General features: G+C 42.6%; 1 protein-coding gene across 8 annotated transcripts in view; it reads left to right on the forward strand.

Annotated features, from left to right (window-relative positions):
* Nucleotides 1-18,233, forward strand: part of RIMS1 (regulating synaptic membrane exocytosis 1) — a 2,308,950-nt gene that overhangs the window by 2,047,801 nt on the left and 242,916 nt on the right. For all 8 annotated transcript variants that reach the window (XM_078648052.1, XM_078648043.1, XM_078648046.1 and 5 more), the window contains one exon: nucleotides 3,628-3,863. In XM_078648052.1, coding sequence (XP_078504178.1) covers nucleotides 3,628-3,863 — 236 coding nt within the window. The remainder of the gene's footprint in view (nucleotides 1-3,627; nucleotides 3,864-18,233) is intronic.

Here is an 18,233-nt window from a genome sequence, read left to right on the forward strand (position 1 = left end):
TTCCACTAACTTGCAAATAAAAGTCTTCTTGCCATGTTAGATAGCTATGTTGAAGACAAAAAATCAACAACTCCAATAGAAAGATTTTGTTGACTGACAATTCTGGCAATTGTAATAGAGCCCATTCACAGGCCTCTACTCCTTCTGTCAGTTGAATGGATGTGTATAATGACGTGACGTCAATAGTACACATCAACCAGTTGGGATTGTAATCATTCTGTACTTGTTGCAATAGATTTAGAAAGTGCGTAGTGTCCTTCACGTAGCTCCGCCATGATTGTACAAATTTTTGAAGAAAGTAATCAATAAGTTGCCCTGCCGGTGCAAAAATTGACTCACAGCCAGATACTATTGGCCGAAATGGTGGATTGTTTAGACTTTTGTGTACCTTGGGAAGCATATACAGTTTAGGTCTTCTTGGGTACTGTACAGTCAGAAAATTCCGTAATGAAGATGTGATCCGGGACATATGTTCTGCTTTGTCAAGTATTTGGTTCAAAGTTTCCATGAAGCTGGTGGTGGGATCCTCATCTAATTTGATGTATGTTGTGATGTCTGCTAGGTGTTCATTTACTTTGTTGACATAAAAGCTCGTGTCCATGATGACCAAGGCACCTCCCTTATCAGCCATTTGGAGGGTTATTTGTTCATCCATGCGCAATTTGTGCAAAATTTCCATTTCATCTTTTCTCACATTTGGTGTAACTCGAGGTCGTAAATTGAGTTTCGCCAGGTCATGTCGTACCAATGATTCAAAAGTATCAAGAATTTTATGTGATACTGGCGACATGAAAATGCTTTTGGGTTTGAAGGTTCTCAGTTCAGAATCTCCTTCGTCAAAGTCGGATGTAACTGTTTCTAAAGTAGGTACTACATTTGTAAAAAAGTGTTTTAACCTCAAGTTTGGCTTCTGCATCACAATCTGGTAAGCATCACAATCTGGTAAGCATTGGCCAACAAGAACGCCAGAGAGGGCGGAATGAATCCTTCCACTAGGGCTAAAGCTTCTATCCATGCGTTGACATGCAGAGTGCCTGTTCTAGACAATTGTCAGGCTGCTACATGGGCAACAGTTCACACATTTACAAAGTACTACTTTCTTGAGAGCCTGGTCCATCAGGAGGGACATATTGCCTGTTCAGTCCTGCAGTATTTTTTAATCTGAGCCATTCCACAAACCCACTACTTTAGGAGGTATGTTCTGGGGTCTATGCACACGGCGAGGAATCTGTAGTTATAAATATTCATCAGAGGAACAAGTTCCTTACCTTCAGTAACACCCTTTCTGGTGCATACTCTATCTAATTACAAATTAGTCACTGACCCTCCCACCTCACCTGTAGGATGGACTCTTTTCTCTATCTTAAACATGTCCCAAATTAGAAATCTGCAGGCAGTCAAACCTGATCCACCAATGGCTCTGCATCCAATCGTGCGGACAGAGATCAGAAACATACAGCCAGATTCATGAAGCAAAAATCGGCTCGCAAAGGGCCAGATTCTGCGAATTTGGCCCTTTGCGAGCGCTTTTTTTGCATTTGGGATTCATCATCCCAAATGCAAAAATCGCAAATTTTAAAATCGCTAAATTGCGAGGAATTGCATTTAAGGAATCTCTATTTGAGATTCCTTAAATGCAATTCATGAACCGTTTTAGAATTGCGGATTTGCAATTTTTGGCCGCGGTAAATAGCGAAAACTTAGGAAAATGCACTTTAGTGCATTTTTCTAAGTTGGATGTTACACACACACATGTCATTTGGACATGTGTGTGCGCAACACCAGTGTAAATCACCATTTCAGGGGTGCTACAGGGTGTCCTTTGGATACCCTGGTACCCTTGAAATCGCTTCCTTATTTGCGATTCGCTAATTGCGAATCGCAAATCGCAAATAAGGAATGACTCCCTATTCATTCCTATGGGCCTTGGGCCTTTGGCCCATAGGAATGAATGGGGAGTCATTCCTTATTTGCGATCAGCAATTAGCGAATCGCAAATAAGGAAGCAGTAGAAATCGCTATAAAGTTTGCGATTTCTACATGCATCTCGTTTTGCGAGTCTTAAATAGCGATTCCTTAATAATCGCTATTAAGGACTCGCAAAAGAGGAGCATGATGAATCTGGGGGATATTTATAAGGTGGTGATTACATAGGGCTCCAGGGTCACTTCGTACACAGGACAGAATCCCAATTAAGGAAGCAGTAGAAATCGCTATAAATTTTGCGATTTCTACATGCATCTCGTTTTGAGAGTCTTTAATAGCGATTCCTTAATAATCGCTATTAAGGACTCGCAAAAGAGGAGCATGATGAATCTGGGGGATAGTTATAAGGTGGTGATTACATAGGGCTCCAGGGTCACTTCGTACACAGGACAGAGTCGATGCCAAGCTGCAAGACACCACCTACTAGTGCGAAAAGAAAGTGCTAAAACAAATTCTCCAGATCAGTCTGGTGCCTGATGGTATTCTTAAGGCAAGCAATCTGTGGTTAGAAAGAGTATCTACCAGAAAGAACGTTACCAAAGGTAAGTGAATTGTTCTTATTGTTTAGTGGTTTTGGTAGACAAATAAAGCTAGAAATTGTGGATATGTTGCTGCCGGAGAGAGTGTTCTGTTTAGTTCTGAAATAATGGATGTAAGCTGCTCTTTATTTTCTGTTAATTTTAGGAGGTCTTTTTTTTCTGGGTAGTAGATGACGCAGCTATATGATTTGAGTAGCTTTGGGGCGTCAGTTAGTGACTGGTAAGGGTGTGCTCCTTGGTTTGGGTTCACTTTTATCTAATCCTTTTGCACTGTTGTATGGTTTGTTGTTAGTTTGTAGTTGCATGCATGTTTTACATGGTTGTTTGAAAATGGTAGCTCATACTGCATACCTTGCCAGTTTTCAAGTGTCATAATGAGGACATCTGAAAAGCAATGACTAGTGGGCTGTGCTCCCACTAGATACTGTGCCCTTTCCCTAGAAAATCAAACCCTGCTATTCATGAAATACATGACTTGCCATACACACCAAAAGATCGAACATACAATTGTACCTACAAATACTATAACGAAGCGTGAGTTCATTTTGTATAAATGAATATGTGCTGTGCACACGTCAAGATATTTAGTATGTTTCCCAACTTTAAACATTCAAATAAGTAGTATTTACTGTCCCTTAAATGCATTTATTTATGATTAATATTTATGACGTGGCTTATCAAGCACGTATATTAAGGTGTGTGTGTGTGTATGGGCAAGCAAATGATACATATACATGCAATATTTATATTAGTACAGTATTAGTATATATCAGTATAATGCAGTGTCCAATCTGAACATGCACGTGCATTTTTATGCATTTATATGTTTTGTTTTTTATAGATATAGTTAAACATTTAGGTATTTTTATATGTGTGTTTATAATTTGGACAACAACAGGATATACTTATGCGTTGTAAAGTGGAACAACAACGAATCCCTAAGAGATGATTATAAACGTGCTCTACAAAGTAGGGTATTCTAATATGTATCATGTGCATGCTCCTTAAATTTACATTTTAAATCGCTGCCTTGAGCACTGTGGGTATTGAACTGCAAACACTAATTGATATGCACATATATATTTTTACTTCATAACTATAGTTCGTTTACCCCTAAAATGCAAAGCAGACGGATGGGGACTTCAGGGAGAACCATCACCAAGAGCACAAGTGTAAGTGGAGAGATTTACAAGCTGGAACACAACGATGGGAGCCAATCAGACACAGCCGTCGGGACAGTTGGATCAGGTGGGAAGAAGAGAAGGTCGAGCTTGAGTGCCAAAGTGGTAGCCATAGTATCTCGCAGAAGTCGAAGCACATCCCAGCTCAGCCAACCCGGTAAGTGAAGAAAGTAATCCATCTCTTTGCAAGAAGCAGACTACCTGCACGGGTGATGACCGAGAAGGCATTCACTGAAGGCTCTCAGTGCAGTACCAGGCAAGTAAGAGTTTAAGAACCATTTCTCTCTCCTAGTATAAAATATTGTCCTGTGGTATTTATATGGCTTTTAAGACCAGCTGCCTCCCTTTCGTTGGTATCATGATTCTACTGAGCTCTCTGTGTGTAACTTTATATCTATATCAATCTATCTAGCTGTATCTATATCGCAATATCTAGCTATCTAGACACATACACTCACCCCATCATGCAGGTTTTGATGTGCTTTTTTATGCAATTAGTTTCATAGAAGTCACAGAATATGATTTACGTAAACAGTGTGTGTTTTCATGCTTCTCTAATCAAGCCGATTATTATTTGGTTATATAATGGTACTTCAACTGTGCCAGGTTTTCATGATTGGAGGTAAACTTACGAAAAATATCTTTAGAGTTCAAAAAAATGTTAAAATGAAAGCGACCGTCAGCGCGCTCAGCCAACTTAATGCCCGGCACTGCTCTGTTGCGTGCAAGAATGGATGCTACTTTTTTTTTTTTTTTTTTTTAAGAGAAAAATAAAGAAGAGTGCATTTCCTTTGAAAAACATTCATAAATGTAGGTCAATGATTTTGACTAAGTAAAGAGAGAAGCTAGTATCTCATCATAGTCTTTAGAGGTTTCATTTCTTTCTGCTTCTTACAAATATGTTAAAAGCCTGATATATTTGCTGCCCGAAGCAAAAGAGAATGTATAGAAAGAAGAAAAGAGGGCAAAAACTTAACGACGGCTTAAAAAAAGTGGTTTGAGTCTGGCATACTTTTGTGTGGAATTATTAGTCGAAAATATCCACTGGGGACGGTGAGTACAAATATTTTGCACAACTATATAGCTCATTAAGGGCTTTTCCTTGTTTCTAAAAACAAGTTTAGCGCTGCAGTGAAAGAAAGCTATTTGTGTCGATATTTCAGGCGTTTACAAATATATTAATTGTAATATGTACCTACATCTCGCTGTATGGATACAGATTGAAGAACCACGAGTTAAAATATGCATTTGGGTCAAGTCCTAGCATTAGTAGGATCATTTGAAGTACAGAATTGCAAGTCATGATCATTCTTTGCTGCTTAGAATTTAAATAGGCCATTAATATTCTGTCTGATTATTCTGAGTTGAAGAGGCTCTTTTCTAAAGTGGGGTGCAATCATCTTGATCCAACAAATTTTTTTCTTCTTTTATTTTTAGGACATTTATGTAAGACAGGCCTAAGAAGAGATTTCATATGGTTAATGATATTAAGTGAAAGTGTGTTGCTTATTAAAAAGTAATTTTCTGCTAAAAGAGTTACTAAAATTGTTTTGCTAGAATTTATCTGTTGAAAATTGTGTACTAATATGTAACATGCTTATGCATAATCCACAAACTTGTTTCTGTTCAATCGAGCAGAATAGCTTTGGGGGAGTATCTCTTTTGTGGCATTTAGATGCGCTATCAGGTATGGGAGACAATGGACATAATACATCTTTAAAAATATATCTTTCTCTTTGGTCTTAATGAAAAAGCACAACCAGAGCTATGTCCATCTCTCCTCTCGGTGGCAGTGTCTAACAGAAGATGCGTGTTTGCATGTCCCTTTGGAGCAGTAGCATCCTGTAATCCTTGCCAGGTAACAGTCTGTGAATTTGGCCATACCATGACCCTGCCTCAGAAAGCCAGACAGAGGGTGGAGACCGTTGTGAACTAATGTTAAAAATCTTGGCAATTCTAACTGTCGCTCCTGCTGTGACAAAAGCTGGTGCCACTTGTTCAAAATAATGAGTTACATTAGTTAGAAGTTTGGATATGATACAGTTTTGTTTTATCTTAAAGTCACCTACAGGTTAGGCTACAGTTGTTGATGAATTTATGGATTGATCTCTACACACCCTAGAGCCTGTTTTCGAAAGCCCAATGTTTGTCAACAAATGGATGCTAGGAAAAATAGTATATACTTGAAAAACAGAAAATCAGTCAGTACACAGGCTGCCCCCACAGGTGAGAGGCCACAAACTGGCTGGTCATGAAGTCTAAACTCCCTGTCAGCCTTCAGAGCAGAGTTTGGGCACCTACAAAGGCAGTGTGAGGAGAAGTCATTAGTATGCCATGCAAGAAGCAGGCACTAATAGGAATTGCGAGGAGATGGCTTGATGGTCGTCGCGGAGGAACTGGCAAAGAAAGACTGTTTATACAGCACTAGTATTGGTATTATGTTATGTTAGTTTCCATTTCTAATGCGGCATTATCACCCAAGGGTCTCTAGCTGCAATGAATGCAGAGGAGGTTCAGTAAAAACTGTCAAAAAAAGCATGTGTGACTAGCCAAGTTTTCAGACTTTTTCTGAGTTTAGACAATAATATCAGCCGGCCAAGAAATAGTGGCAGTGAATTACAGAGTTTGGGGGCGGCATACGATGAACCTTTAAGTTAACGAGATCTGCTGTTACAAATCCTGGGGATCACAGTCTCACTCTGTAAAATGAAGGGAACTCCCTTGGCAGTGTTTCTTGATGTGTTTTTTTTAGAAATGAATGCGCAATGTTATAAAGGACTAATTACCTTAAAGTAACTTAAAAAGAACACTTTGTCCTATGAGCAGCCAGTGCAAATGATGTCAAAGCAGTTTAACCTGAGATAGTCTGGAGTGGGCGGGTGGGCACTGTAAGGACTGTCAGTGGGTGCTGTAACAAGCAAACACTGGTGGACATTAAGAGCCGGCTTCAGTGGTTAATGTGAGTGGCCTTCAGTGCTGGGCTGTGTAGGGAGGCACTTATTGGACACATGAGTACCTGTCAGTAGTTGGTACTTTAAGAAGCTGCCAATGTGGGCACTTTAAGAGATGTTTCTGGTGAGCAGATAGATAAACGGGCACTGCTGATGCTGAAGCTGAGAGCTGCCACTGATAGAAAGTGTAAGGAATTAGCCATTGTAGGCAGTATGAGAAGCTGGCACTGATGCACAATTGTTAGAATGCTTTTGGGCAATGTCAGGAACTACTTTTGTACAACAGCATAAGAATATGTCACTGGTGAGCAATATGAAAAGCGGACACAGCTGGGCTTTGTGAGGTATGGATATTAGTGGGCTATGTGAGGAGTTAACACTGATTACCACTGTGAAGAGTCATCATTGTTGAGTAGTATTCAGAGCTCAACTTGGTTAGAAGTGTGAGTAGCAAGCACAAGCTGACAGTGTGAGGTATCTGCAATGGTGGACAATTTGAACAGTTCATATTGATTCAAAAAATGAGAGGGTAGTGTTGGTTTGCAGTATGAATAGCTGCCACCGGTGAGCAGTATGGATCAGGCTCTGGTGGGCAGTTTGGTGAGTGGGTACTGATGGGACTAGGAGGCAGTGTGGGAAGCTGGCACTTAGTGGCTGTGTGGAAAGCTGACCCTACTGGCCATGATAAGAAGATGATACTAGTGGATATTATAAAGAAATGTCACTGATGAATAATGTGATAAGCTGCCATTGGAAGGCAGTGAGGATATGGTCCTGGTATCAGGTACTGGTGGAAAGTGCGAGGAGCTGGAATGGATGTGCAGTGAGCACCGAGTTTTGGGTCTCATAAGGGGCTGGTATTGGTGGACAGCATGAAGGTCTTTATGCCCGATCCCTCTCAATCTGGAACCATATGGGGTTTTGTTGCACAATGGAAAAGACAGAGTTTTTCTGGGAGGATCTTACTGGACCTTGTTCATAGATCAGAGGCGGAGATAAAATCATATCTTCCTAATTTTCCATTTACAAATGCAATTTACTTGTTTGCTTTTATGTGTTTGGCATAATACTCAGCACATGCAGTCAGTCATTTTGCTAAAAGATAAAGATGATATATGTCAGGGTATGGTCAGGTGGCCAACATACGTACCACAGTCTCAAAGAGCTCCTGCTGCTGTAGGTGAGATTAAGCACTATTAGCATGGGTGGGGAATCATCTGCATCAGAAAAATATCCTCGAGTACTCTTCACAAAATTAAGATCCCTAATCTGCCCTCTTTTTAAGAACTTATCACATTAATGCTGAAAACTCAGAGAGTCTGAAAATGAATTTGTCTTAAGGATTGTTGCTGCATTCCAGGCTGCGCTGTCTTTGTTGGACTGTGACTTTGGGGACATCCTGAGTATAATGAAAGGAGCAGCCACTCTGGTGAAATGAGCAGGCAAACGAGGTCTGTTACATATTTTGCAGTGTCCTGCAAGACATCTGATTGAAAACATGGCTGCCCTTCAGGGGCGTCCGCAGAAATTTTTCCGGGGGGGGATGGGGGGGGGGGCATTTTTACTTCATCACCATCCTCCGACATGATTGAGCACAAGTATTAAATAAATACATACAAAATCTAATAAGACAAAGAGCTTAAATATACAAAGAAACCCATGGGTGGGGGGGGGAGAAATTGTGTGAGGCTCCACAGCAGATGACCTGGCAACTACAATGAAACAGAGGAAAAACAAGCAAGCATTGGCATAGCCAATAGGTCTCGCCTTTGGGAACTTATAAGTGTTTAGCCATGCAACATTTGATGTTGTTGCACCAAGGTTATTGTACTGGACAACTAAACACTTAAGGTCCCAAAGGGGAGACCTATTAGCTATGTCAATGCTGTTTTTTTTTAAAAGGACAAGCGGTGCTATAGGGCTCCGGCTGCCTCTTAGTCCTCCACATCCCACATAGATGCTGCAGCCATCTTTGAATGGTTTTAAAGCCAATTCAAAAGCTGTAAGGTGCGAAGTACCTCAGCAATTTCCCCCCTATCTCCAACCTACCTTTCCTTGCAAAAATCATCAAGTGATGAGTAGTGGAGCAACTCACCTAACTCGTCAAAGGCAACAATCTCCTAGATGAATACCAATCCAGCTTCAATCAAGGCTGCAGTACTGAAACCACATTGCTACAAGTGGTTTATAATGCTCTGTGTTTCCTAGACTATGAGAATTCATGCCTCCTAAATTCTTTTCAACTTATCAGCAGCCTTTGACACCACCTTATGCTCTTGAAAATACTTAAATATTGAATGGCCATTGATATTGTGGGTGTGGTCCTTAAGTGGTTTTAATCATTCCTCAAGGATAGGTCACAGAGAATAAAAATTGATGATTGTTTCTCAACACAGATGGCTATTGATCAAGAAGTCTCTCAGGGCTCTATCCTTGCGCCAAACTTTATCAACCTATCAAGCCTCTAGGAGTCATACTACGAAAGGCAGGGATCTTTCCTTCTATCATCAATATGCTGATGACATCCAACTTTATTTGAAGGTCACCTCTCCAAATGGCATCTCGCACCTCACCATCACTGTAAACTCTGTTCAAGACTGGATGACTTCTCACAATTTAAAACTGAGCTCTTTCAAAACTGATTTCCTCCTCATTTCTTCGAAATCACCACTTCTGGAGTAATTCTAGATGGACACACTCAACATCCTTAACAGCAAACACACCATAGTTGACAGTGCCAGATTCCAAGGAGTAAGCCTAGAAAAAATTCTCAACTTAAATTTCAAATTAGGACCATGGCAAGAAACCACTATTTCAACTGCGTCTTCTCTGGGAAATCGCCTGCTACATTTCAAACCAAGATCTGAAATCTCTTGTTTAATCACTGGTACTCTCCAAAATAGACTATTGTAACTCTCTTTTGACTGACCTGCCCAAGACCCATCTCACCCCATTCTTTTTTGGCTGCCCATTAGAGTCAGGACCATATACAAGATGGCCTGTATTAACCATAATGCCCTACACAAATCTACTCCTCTTTACCTAACGGAAAAACTTAAGTTATCTGGAGAGTACAGACCATTGTAAAATGCATTGGACTTCTACTAGAACCTCCAACTTTTAAAAAGGAACACATCTTGTCACAATCCGTCTCGGGAAACATAACTAGAATATGCAACTCTTCACCTCCAAACCTATGCAGGACCTCCAGCTGGCGATCTCCAAAATGGAGCTGAAAGCCCTTCTGTTTCAAAGCTTTTTTTGTTGATGACATCTGCTAACCTCTCCAGTGGGAACATGCTCTCTCACCTCTATGGGTTAGTCTCGGACAATTGCCCTGAGATTAACTGTTCTACATCCATTTCTGTAGACTTTAGTTACTTATCAGTTGACATCCTATTCACTTCCGCAGTTTATAGTATGCCCTCAAACAATTTATAATTTTGTGTCTTTGATTATTACCTGCTAATTTGTAACTTTGGACCTTATGTAACAACCCCTTGTAATCAGCAGATGTAATACTTTTTGACCTTTTGTAATCGATCTATGTTTTACTGGAAAGTGCTTTTTGTGGCATCTTTATGTAACAAACTTATGTACGGATTGGATACATTTTTATTTTGGACCTTATATAAGGATCTGTCTTTTATTGGAAAGTGTTCTAGCACCTTTGGGTAGTGTCCACACTATATAAATATGCATATCTGAGTAAATAAATGTAATAAATAAATATTAGGCATACTTTGCAGGAACCTATGGCAAAAGTAGGGCAGCAAAGTAACAGTGGAAAGGTCGCAGTTGTGTTAGCTTGTTAACTAAGTTAGAGCATATGAAGGACTGCTGCTTCAGAAGGCCCCCAAGGGCCCCTGATTGAATGTTTGATATCTCTGAATTATCTTTAAAACATGTGACTTTTTGTTACTTGCCCTTCTTCTCCATAATAATTGTTAATTGTTGTGTGAGCCTATCTTGATGAAATGTAACATGAGTCTGACTACAATCTTTTGGAACAGAGGTTTGAGGTTTTTTAGGGGTTAGCCATCCTCCCAGCCATTGTGAAAGCCTTTGTTCACTAAGCCCCCCTTCCACACTTTTGCTTCCCCCTGTGGTGACTGGTCTGGTGTCTCACAGCCCCTGTCCTCACCACATCCATCCTTCTTATTTACTCTACACTCTCTGCTCCCTTCTGGTATGTTTTGGTTACTGGACAGTACTGAAATCTGTGGCTTAGCGAAAGCCACAACTTACCACAAGTAGTGCCTCCCTTCACTGAAGGAGAAGGGCCTCTATTTGGTGGGGATGCTTACAGGTAGATCTTCTTCCATGAAATATGAACACTATTGAGGGACTACGGATGACATTTTGCTATAACTAATGCACCAAGCGAGTATTTTGAAGTGAGTTGAACATGGGAATGGCCTCTTGTATTGGCCTGAATGTTTGTGAAAGGGCTATCTTGGTCATAAAGATTTGTGGGTGAACCTTCAGATTTTACCACAATCACACTGGTATATCCAGGTAAAATACATTACTATGCCAAGCAAGACATGCGGGGGGACTTATGGGGCAGTGGAGCAGGAGAGGGGTGTGGATGGTTATGGATACTAGGTTGCAGAAAACACAGTATTTTGTAAAACAACCAACATTCTCAAAGACCTTCTAAATGGATAGGGGTGGAGAAAGGGAGAGAGTGTGTTTTCATCTGTGTAAATATTTAGACTGGGAGCATCTGCACCCAGCTGCGATCCTTGGCAAACCCCTAAATGACATCCATGATCCTAACGATAATTACTCTCTTGTTTTAAAACATACTCTTATCCGATCTCTAATCATAGCATTAAAGTCTACCCTAAACCTAGCACTTATTAATGCCTCCTACAATTTCTTGAAAGCAAAATAATACATTCATGTTTATTTTGTGTGGGCCAGATGGTATATATACATAATATTGGTGACTATTGCAGCCGCGGCCCGTGGAGGGAGTTTGTTGGGGCAGGGAGGCGGAGCTGTGCACCTTTGTCTAAGAAGGGACCCTTCCTTCTAGTCAGGGTAAGGGTGTTACACACTTTAGATAACCCTTGCTCACACCCTCGGTAGCTTGACACAAGCAGACAGGCTTATCCCAAAGGCAATGTGTAATGTATTTGTACCCAAACACACAGTAACACAGTAAAAACACCACAAATGGACACCACACCAATTTAGAATTAAATCAGTTTTTATTGGCGGAGTACTTAATGAAGAGCAATACACAGCAAGCCACCTACAACCCAAATGGGCGGCCACGAAAAAGTTAGCAATAGAAAAAGATACAGACAGCAATGTGGATGTGAAATACTGAAAGGCGAATACACAACAAGCCACCTACAACCCGTTCAGGGGCGGATGGGTTATAACAGGAACCAGGGAAGATAAACCATAGTCCAGATGTATCAGAAACAGGTAAAACCATAAAAGCATATATCACATTGCCACAAAGTACTCACGTCGAAGATGAGCTGCTGAATCATATAACTTGCCATTTTTCAAAAACTGAAAACAACAAATACTGCCCCTAAAGGCAAACAAAAACCACACAAGTAAAGACAAATAAAGTATCTTTATCTAAACCAAGAAGACCAAAACGATAAAAATCCAACATATAGGTATCTAGATATACTTTTAAAACAGTTATTTCAAAAACAGAACTTGTAGAAACAAAATAGCTCCACTTGGGGCTATTACGACGTTGTGACAAGCATAAATCCAAAGTACTGCACCCACCCTAAGGTGGGCGACATCAGGCACTGAGGTACAAAATGTGACCCCCAAACAACAGTACCTTGAAACAAAGTCAGTAGACGATGCATGGCGTTGTGGAGGTGAGGCTTCGGTGCCGAGGCAAGCCGGTTCCTGGTTGCCATTAGGGAGACAAGATGTGGAGTCCGTAAGGAGGTGTTGTGTCACGTCCAGAACAGGAAAGCTGGGTGGCGTTGGCGGTGAGGTGATGCGACATTGAAGAGTTTGTGAAGTCACCCTTGTCAGTTATCGGCTCCAAGATAGCAGGAAGCAGGTGCTGGCAGTGACGGCGTCGGTGCAAGCGCTGGCGTCGGGAGGTCTGATAACTGCAGGCACCAATGGGTGTCGGAGCTACAGTGCAGGCAGGGCAGTGTGTCGCGCACTTCACATGCGGTGCCCCTAGCCTCGTTTCAGGTTGCGGCATCACTGGCGGCATCGCTGACGGCATCAGAGTTGCTCGTTCGTTCGTTTAAACTTTATTTCGGTTTGTTTATGAACCATAAAAGTACAACAAAAAAGGAAAAATACATTTAAGACACTAAGCTAATACACAAGTTACATCTCATTTTCATGTGTACAGACAATAGGTTTGCATATGGTTATGGAGTGACAGTTAAAATACTAAGACAATAATTTATATATGAACAGATTAAAATTTTTAGAATACAATAGAAGCCCAAAGTTATCCTGGAACAAATTATCTATCTACAACCAGGGAGCTTTGATGCTTCCGAATCATTCTCCGTCTTGTTAACCACATGGAAAACAGAAATTTAGCAATAGCTGTAACTATTAGTGCATTAGTATCAGATTTTAAAATTCTAAAAAATTCTAAATAGTTCCTGATTCCTAGGTTCAGACATAACTGTATGATCCATTTCTTTCTGCTAATGGAGTAGGCAGGACAAAACAGAATCACATGTATTGGGGTCTCATTTGGGTCCTCACAACCCGGGCAGAGGCGGGCTGAACCCGCTTTCCATTTATCTGTATATGAGTGCAGGGGTAATGTACCGTATCTGAGCTGTAAATACAGTTTCTTTGCTAAAACCAGTTCAATCACATCTAATTCCTTCTCAAAGCTGTAAGCATTCTTAAAATCTAAAAAGCTATCGGTGAGACTGGAGGGCCTAACTAATCGGAGAGCTTCGTGTAGATTATGGTGTTTTATGGTCTCAGCCAGGGTTCGCCTCGAGGTAACTTGGCACGCGGCCTCCGGATTAGACCACAAGTTCTCCATGCCAATCCTGGACGCCTGCCCCCTTATGAATGATAACCACTTAATCCTCCCTGCGCCCGGACAGGCCATCACAACCTTCAGTTCTTCTCTATAGCACTCAAGCTCCGGGACACTCCACAGTCTACGCCAATAGAGAAGCGGACGTGAGGCAATTGCTTCTGCAATTGGCCTCAAGTTTAAGTCCAGCCTTAGTGGAATTAGTGGTGTATTTTTTGGTAAAGAAAGTAACTGTCTAATGAAATTGTTCTCAGTTATGCTAATCTCACTCGCTGGTCGGTGCCCCCAGAGTTCCGCCCCGTAGAGAGTGGAAGATCTGGCTTGAACCTTATTTATTTCCAGCGGTGGACTCACTAATTTATGCACACAAGATTTCTGCACTTTTAGGATCCCCCCACGGACTGAGAGAGCCCTAAATTTGCCCTAGACATTTGGGTTTCCCACCCCATTTTGTCATTCTATGTCAGACCTAGGTAGACAAAATTATTTACCCTTTCCAGCGGACGACCATTAATTTTCGGGCGAGGGCAATTAGTTGTGCTGGCATTAAACACCATGTACTTTGTTTTATCTATATTGATCACCAAATTCATTTTCTTGCAAAATTCGGAGAATTGGTCTAACACCCGCTGCATCCCCATTGATGTTTTTGAAAGTAGCAGGGTGTCGTCCGCAAACATTAGTGCAGGGAATTTACCGCCAGCTAAATTTGGTGCGTCAATATTATTTACACTATTCAGATCATCTACGAGACCATTTAAGAAGAGAGAAAATAGGGTAGGGGCAAGTACACACCCCTGCCTAACTCCCTTCTCAATTGGAAATGCTCGTGTCAGCTGGCCAGATTTGCCATATCGTACCTTCGCAAAGGTTCCTTCGTGGAGTCTTTTAAATTGGTGGCACAAGTAGGGAGGAGTCCCCATTGTAAATAGTATGTTCCACAGTTGATTCCTGTCCACCATATCAAAAGCGGATTTGAGGTCCACAAATGTGAGGTACAGGCTGCCCCCTTCCAATACCACATGCTTCCAGTAAAGTACCTGAAGCCGTAGTAATTGGTCGATAGTTGATGTTTTGGCTCTAAACCCTGCTTGCAGGTGGGAGAGGATCTTATTCTCTATGATCCAATCCTGCAAGCGTTGTAAGAGCAATCTGGCGTAGATTTTTTGGGTAACATTGATGAGGCTTATTGGCCTGTAATTTGACGGGGCCAGCGGGGAGCCCTTTTTATAAATCGGGATGATTTCGGCCCCCACCCAGGTACTAGGGAATTCTTGTCCGTCAAGAATGGCATTAAATAGGACGGTCAAGTAGGGGACCCAGATCTTCAACTCATCTCTAAAAAGATCGCCAGGGATCCTATCCAGCCCTGGGGCCTTATTAGATTTCAATGCTTGTACCGCTAGTGTGACTTCCGACAAGGTAAATAGAGGAGGGTGCCAACTAGGGTCCCTTCTCAGGGGTGAGCTTAGTAAGTCTTTATTTTGGGAAGCAGGACTAGAGTAAAGGTCGCTAAAATAGGCACACCAGACTTCCTCAGCAATGTTAGGGTCAATCTTTGTCTTGCCCTCTGCCTTCCCAGTGTGGACCAGATTCCAAAAGGTTTGGGCATCTTTCGCAATTAGTGCCTGTTTGATTGCATACCATCTCTCAGTTTCCCATTCGGATTTTGCATGGGAAAGGAGGTTCTTATAGGCCTTCCTTGCAGTCATAATAGAGGTTCTATTGCCTATTTTGAGGGCGGATACTAAGGTGGTTTTCGCCCTCCTACATGACTGGTTGTACCAGGGATTGGAGTCCCGTATCTGGCGATGGCGCTGATTAGAGGGTTTGTGAAAGCTGCCCGCCAGGGCCGTTATTAGTTCTTTGTGGATGGCTAGGATTTTAGCGCCTTTGGGATAATTTGAGACGCTCTCGTGTAGTGCTATCAGCCGCTCGAGGTGAGGGATGGCACTTTTGTACAGTGAAGCCAGATTTGCTGGCGAGGACTTAAGAGGCCAATCGGATTCTTTTACCACCCTGTATGATTCTGATGTTACTAGAGACCATATCAGCCTCTTGGTGCGCCCCATCGGGATGTAGCAAATCCAGGTCCGCTACCAAGGGATTATGATCACTTTCCGTGCGATCATGTACATGGAATTGACGGATCAGTGGCCATAGGGACAAGCTAGCCATGAGGTAATCTATTATTGATGCATGGCCCATTCCATTATAGGTACTCTTTCCTGGGCTATCCCCCGGGAAGCGACCATTACAGGCTCTGAGCGAGAAAGTGTACGTCAGTGAAGTAAGCTGCATGGCCATGGGTGTCCAAGATTTGGTTTGGTAGGCATTAGGGAATGGAATCTGGCAGGCATCATCCTTGTCTGTTGTTATCTGGGAAACCCCCCCAAGTGGCTCATAGTGACAGTTGAAGTCTCCCCCTATTAACACCTTAGTCTCGCTAGGGAGGTTATTCAGTAAATCGGTTAAGGACTCTAGAGTCTGTGATACCCCTCCCCCATGGACAGGGCGTAAGTAGATATTGATGATTGCTATTTTGGGTGTGTGTTGGGCGAGCTAAAAGAATGCATAGTATGTCACGGTTATTAGTATTAATCCTTTTAACCGAAAACCCGAGGTGAACACCCACCCATATGGTCAGACCACCAGATGGTCTACCTCTAGGTCCCTTGATTGCAAGCTCGGCATAAGTAGCAAAACCCATTCTATGGTGGACAGTCATGGCCCATGTTTCTTGGAATATACAGATACCATGGTTATCCACGAAGACACACCAATCAATGCTGTCTAGTTTTGCAGCCAGACCCGCCACATTCCATGATAGGAGTGCTAGATATCTATTTTTGCTGGTCAGTTGGTCAATTAACTGATTAGAGGATACAACAGAATCTATAGTTGGGTCGCCCACTTCAAGGCTCGACTGTCCCTTAAAGGTATTGTGGCTAGATATGGGGCGATTGGCCTCGTGTGAGCTAGAGGGGAGGATGCCAGAATGAGAGGGTGTGGATGAGAACCTTGACCCACTCAAAGCATCCTCCCTACCTAGCTCCCCTCCACCCAGCGTTGTACCGGTTGGAGGAGGGGTAATAAAAGCGGGAAGTCAATCGCAGCCATCAAAACAAGAAAGGACACCATATCTGTTAGAGGTTTCCAGTGGGGTAAAAGGGATCAAGTTCTCCATGTTCCTGTTCCCATGCGAGTAGTCACGCCCCGCTGGAGGCATACTGCGGCCACTGACAGGGACTATGTTCCACCCCGAGGTGTTCCCAGTGAGCAGAGGCCTGGGGAAATGGCTCGTGTGGCTATTATGGGAGGGCATATACACGTTCCTGGTACGGTGAGGGTCTACTAACCCTCCAGGGAAGAGGGCGGGCGTCGCATACGATCTTGGGTAAAAGTAAGTTAGGTCGTATGGGACTATAGCAGTATTCAGGTTCCCAGATGGCCCTGTTAGTATACATCTAACTGCCTCTGGGTTCCTGAAATTAATTACAACAATATCTCCCTCTATGTTTTTTTCCCTGCTGCCTAGCCAGGGCAGACGCCTGACGTGGACTATCTCCCCATCGATATAATATGGGAGTGGTCTATATTGCCCTAGCCAGTGCAGGATATTGTTTTTTAGCTGGGGATGCCCCTTTGCCTGCTTCTAGAGTGGGGACACCTGTGAGTACGACTACAAAGGGTAGGGCCTCGGGGGTAGTTCAACATTATTGCCCTGCGGTTTGTTATTAGGGTGCAAACTCAACCTTCCCCTTCCCGGTTGGTGGCTCTTAGTACTGGAATTTACACCACCCTTCTGGGGTTCTCTTATAGCCTGGACTGTAGATTTTGTCGCTGTTGCCATGGGAGCCTGGACCTGTTGGGGAGCCAGGTTTTTCCGCAGAATGTTACCAGGAGGCTTACTAGTTACATTATTGACCTTGCTAGAGCTCTTGGGGGGATCTACAGTTCTCGATGTATTGTCAACAGAGGATTTATTAGCTCCTGTGTTGCCAGTTTTGGAACCATTTGGGGCAGTCTGGGTAGGAGCATTGACGATTGGAATCTGGGGTAAAGTTGTCGGCAGGATGGAGGACCTTGAGATGGTAATGGGAGGGCTTGTCCCATCCTTGTCGGCAAACAGTGCCTCCAGATTACCTAGTCGATGCTCCACCCTCTTTAAAATATCCAGTATGGGAAGCATGAAAGACCTAAGTAACTGGTCAACGGAGTTCCGCTCAGTATCAGGAAGGGAAAAGATTTCTTGGCGTGGAGTGGAAGCAACCCCTGTTCCCCTCCCTTCATTGGTAGCAAGCAGTGTAACAGTTGGATCTAAGATAGGTACTGTTATAGATGCTATATCAGTTGGTACAGATGCCTTAATTGCAGTTGGGCCAGTAGTCTTAATTTTCAGTGATTTGCCGAACTCGGAATGGCTAAGTTTGCCCCTCTGGGGAGCACCCAGCCCCCTCCTCTTTTTAGTTGGAGGTGGTCCGAGAGCTTTAATCGTGTGGGGTAACCTGCCCGACCTATTAGGCAACTCCCTAGCTGGAAGACAGGACACATTTTCTAC

The sequence above is a fragment of the Lissotriton helveticus genome, chromosome 6, assembly GCF_964261635.1.
Source record: "Lissotriton helveticus chromosome 6, aLisHel1.1, whole genome shotgun sequence".
Taxonomy (NCBI): Eukaryota; Metazoa; Chordata; class Amphibia; order Caudata; family Salamandridae; genus Lissotriton; species Lissotriton helveticus.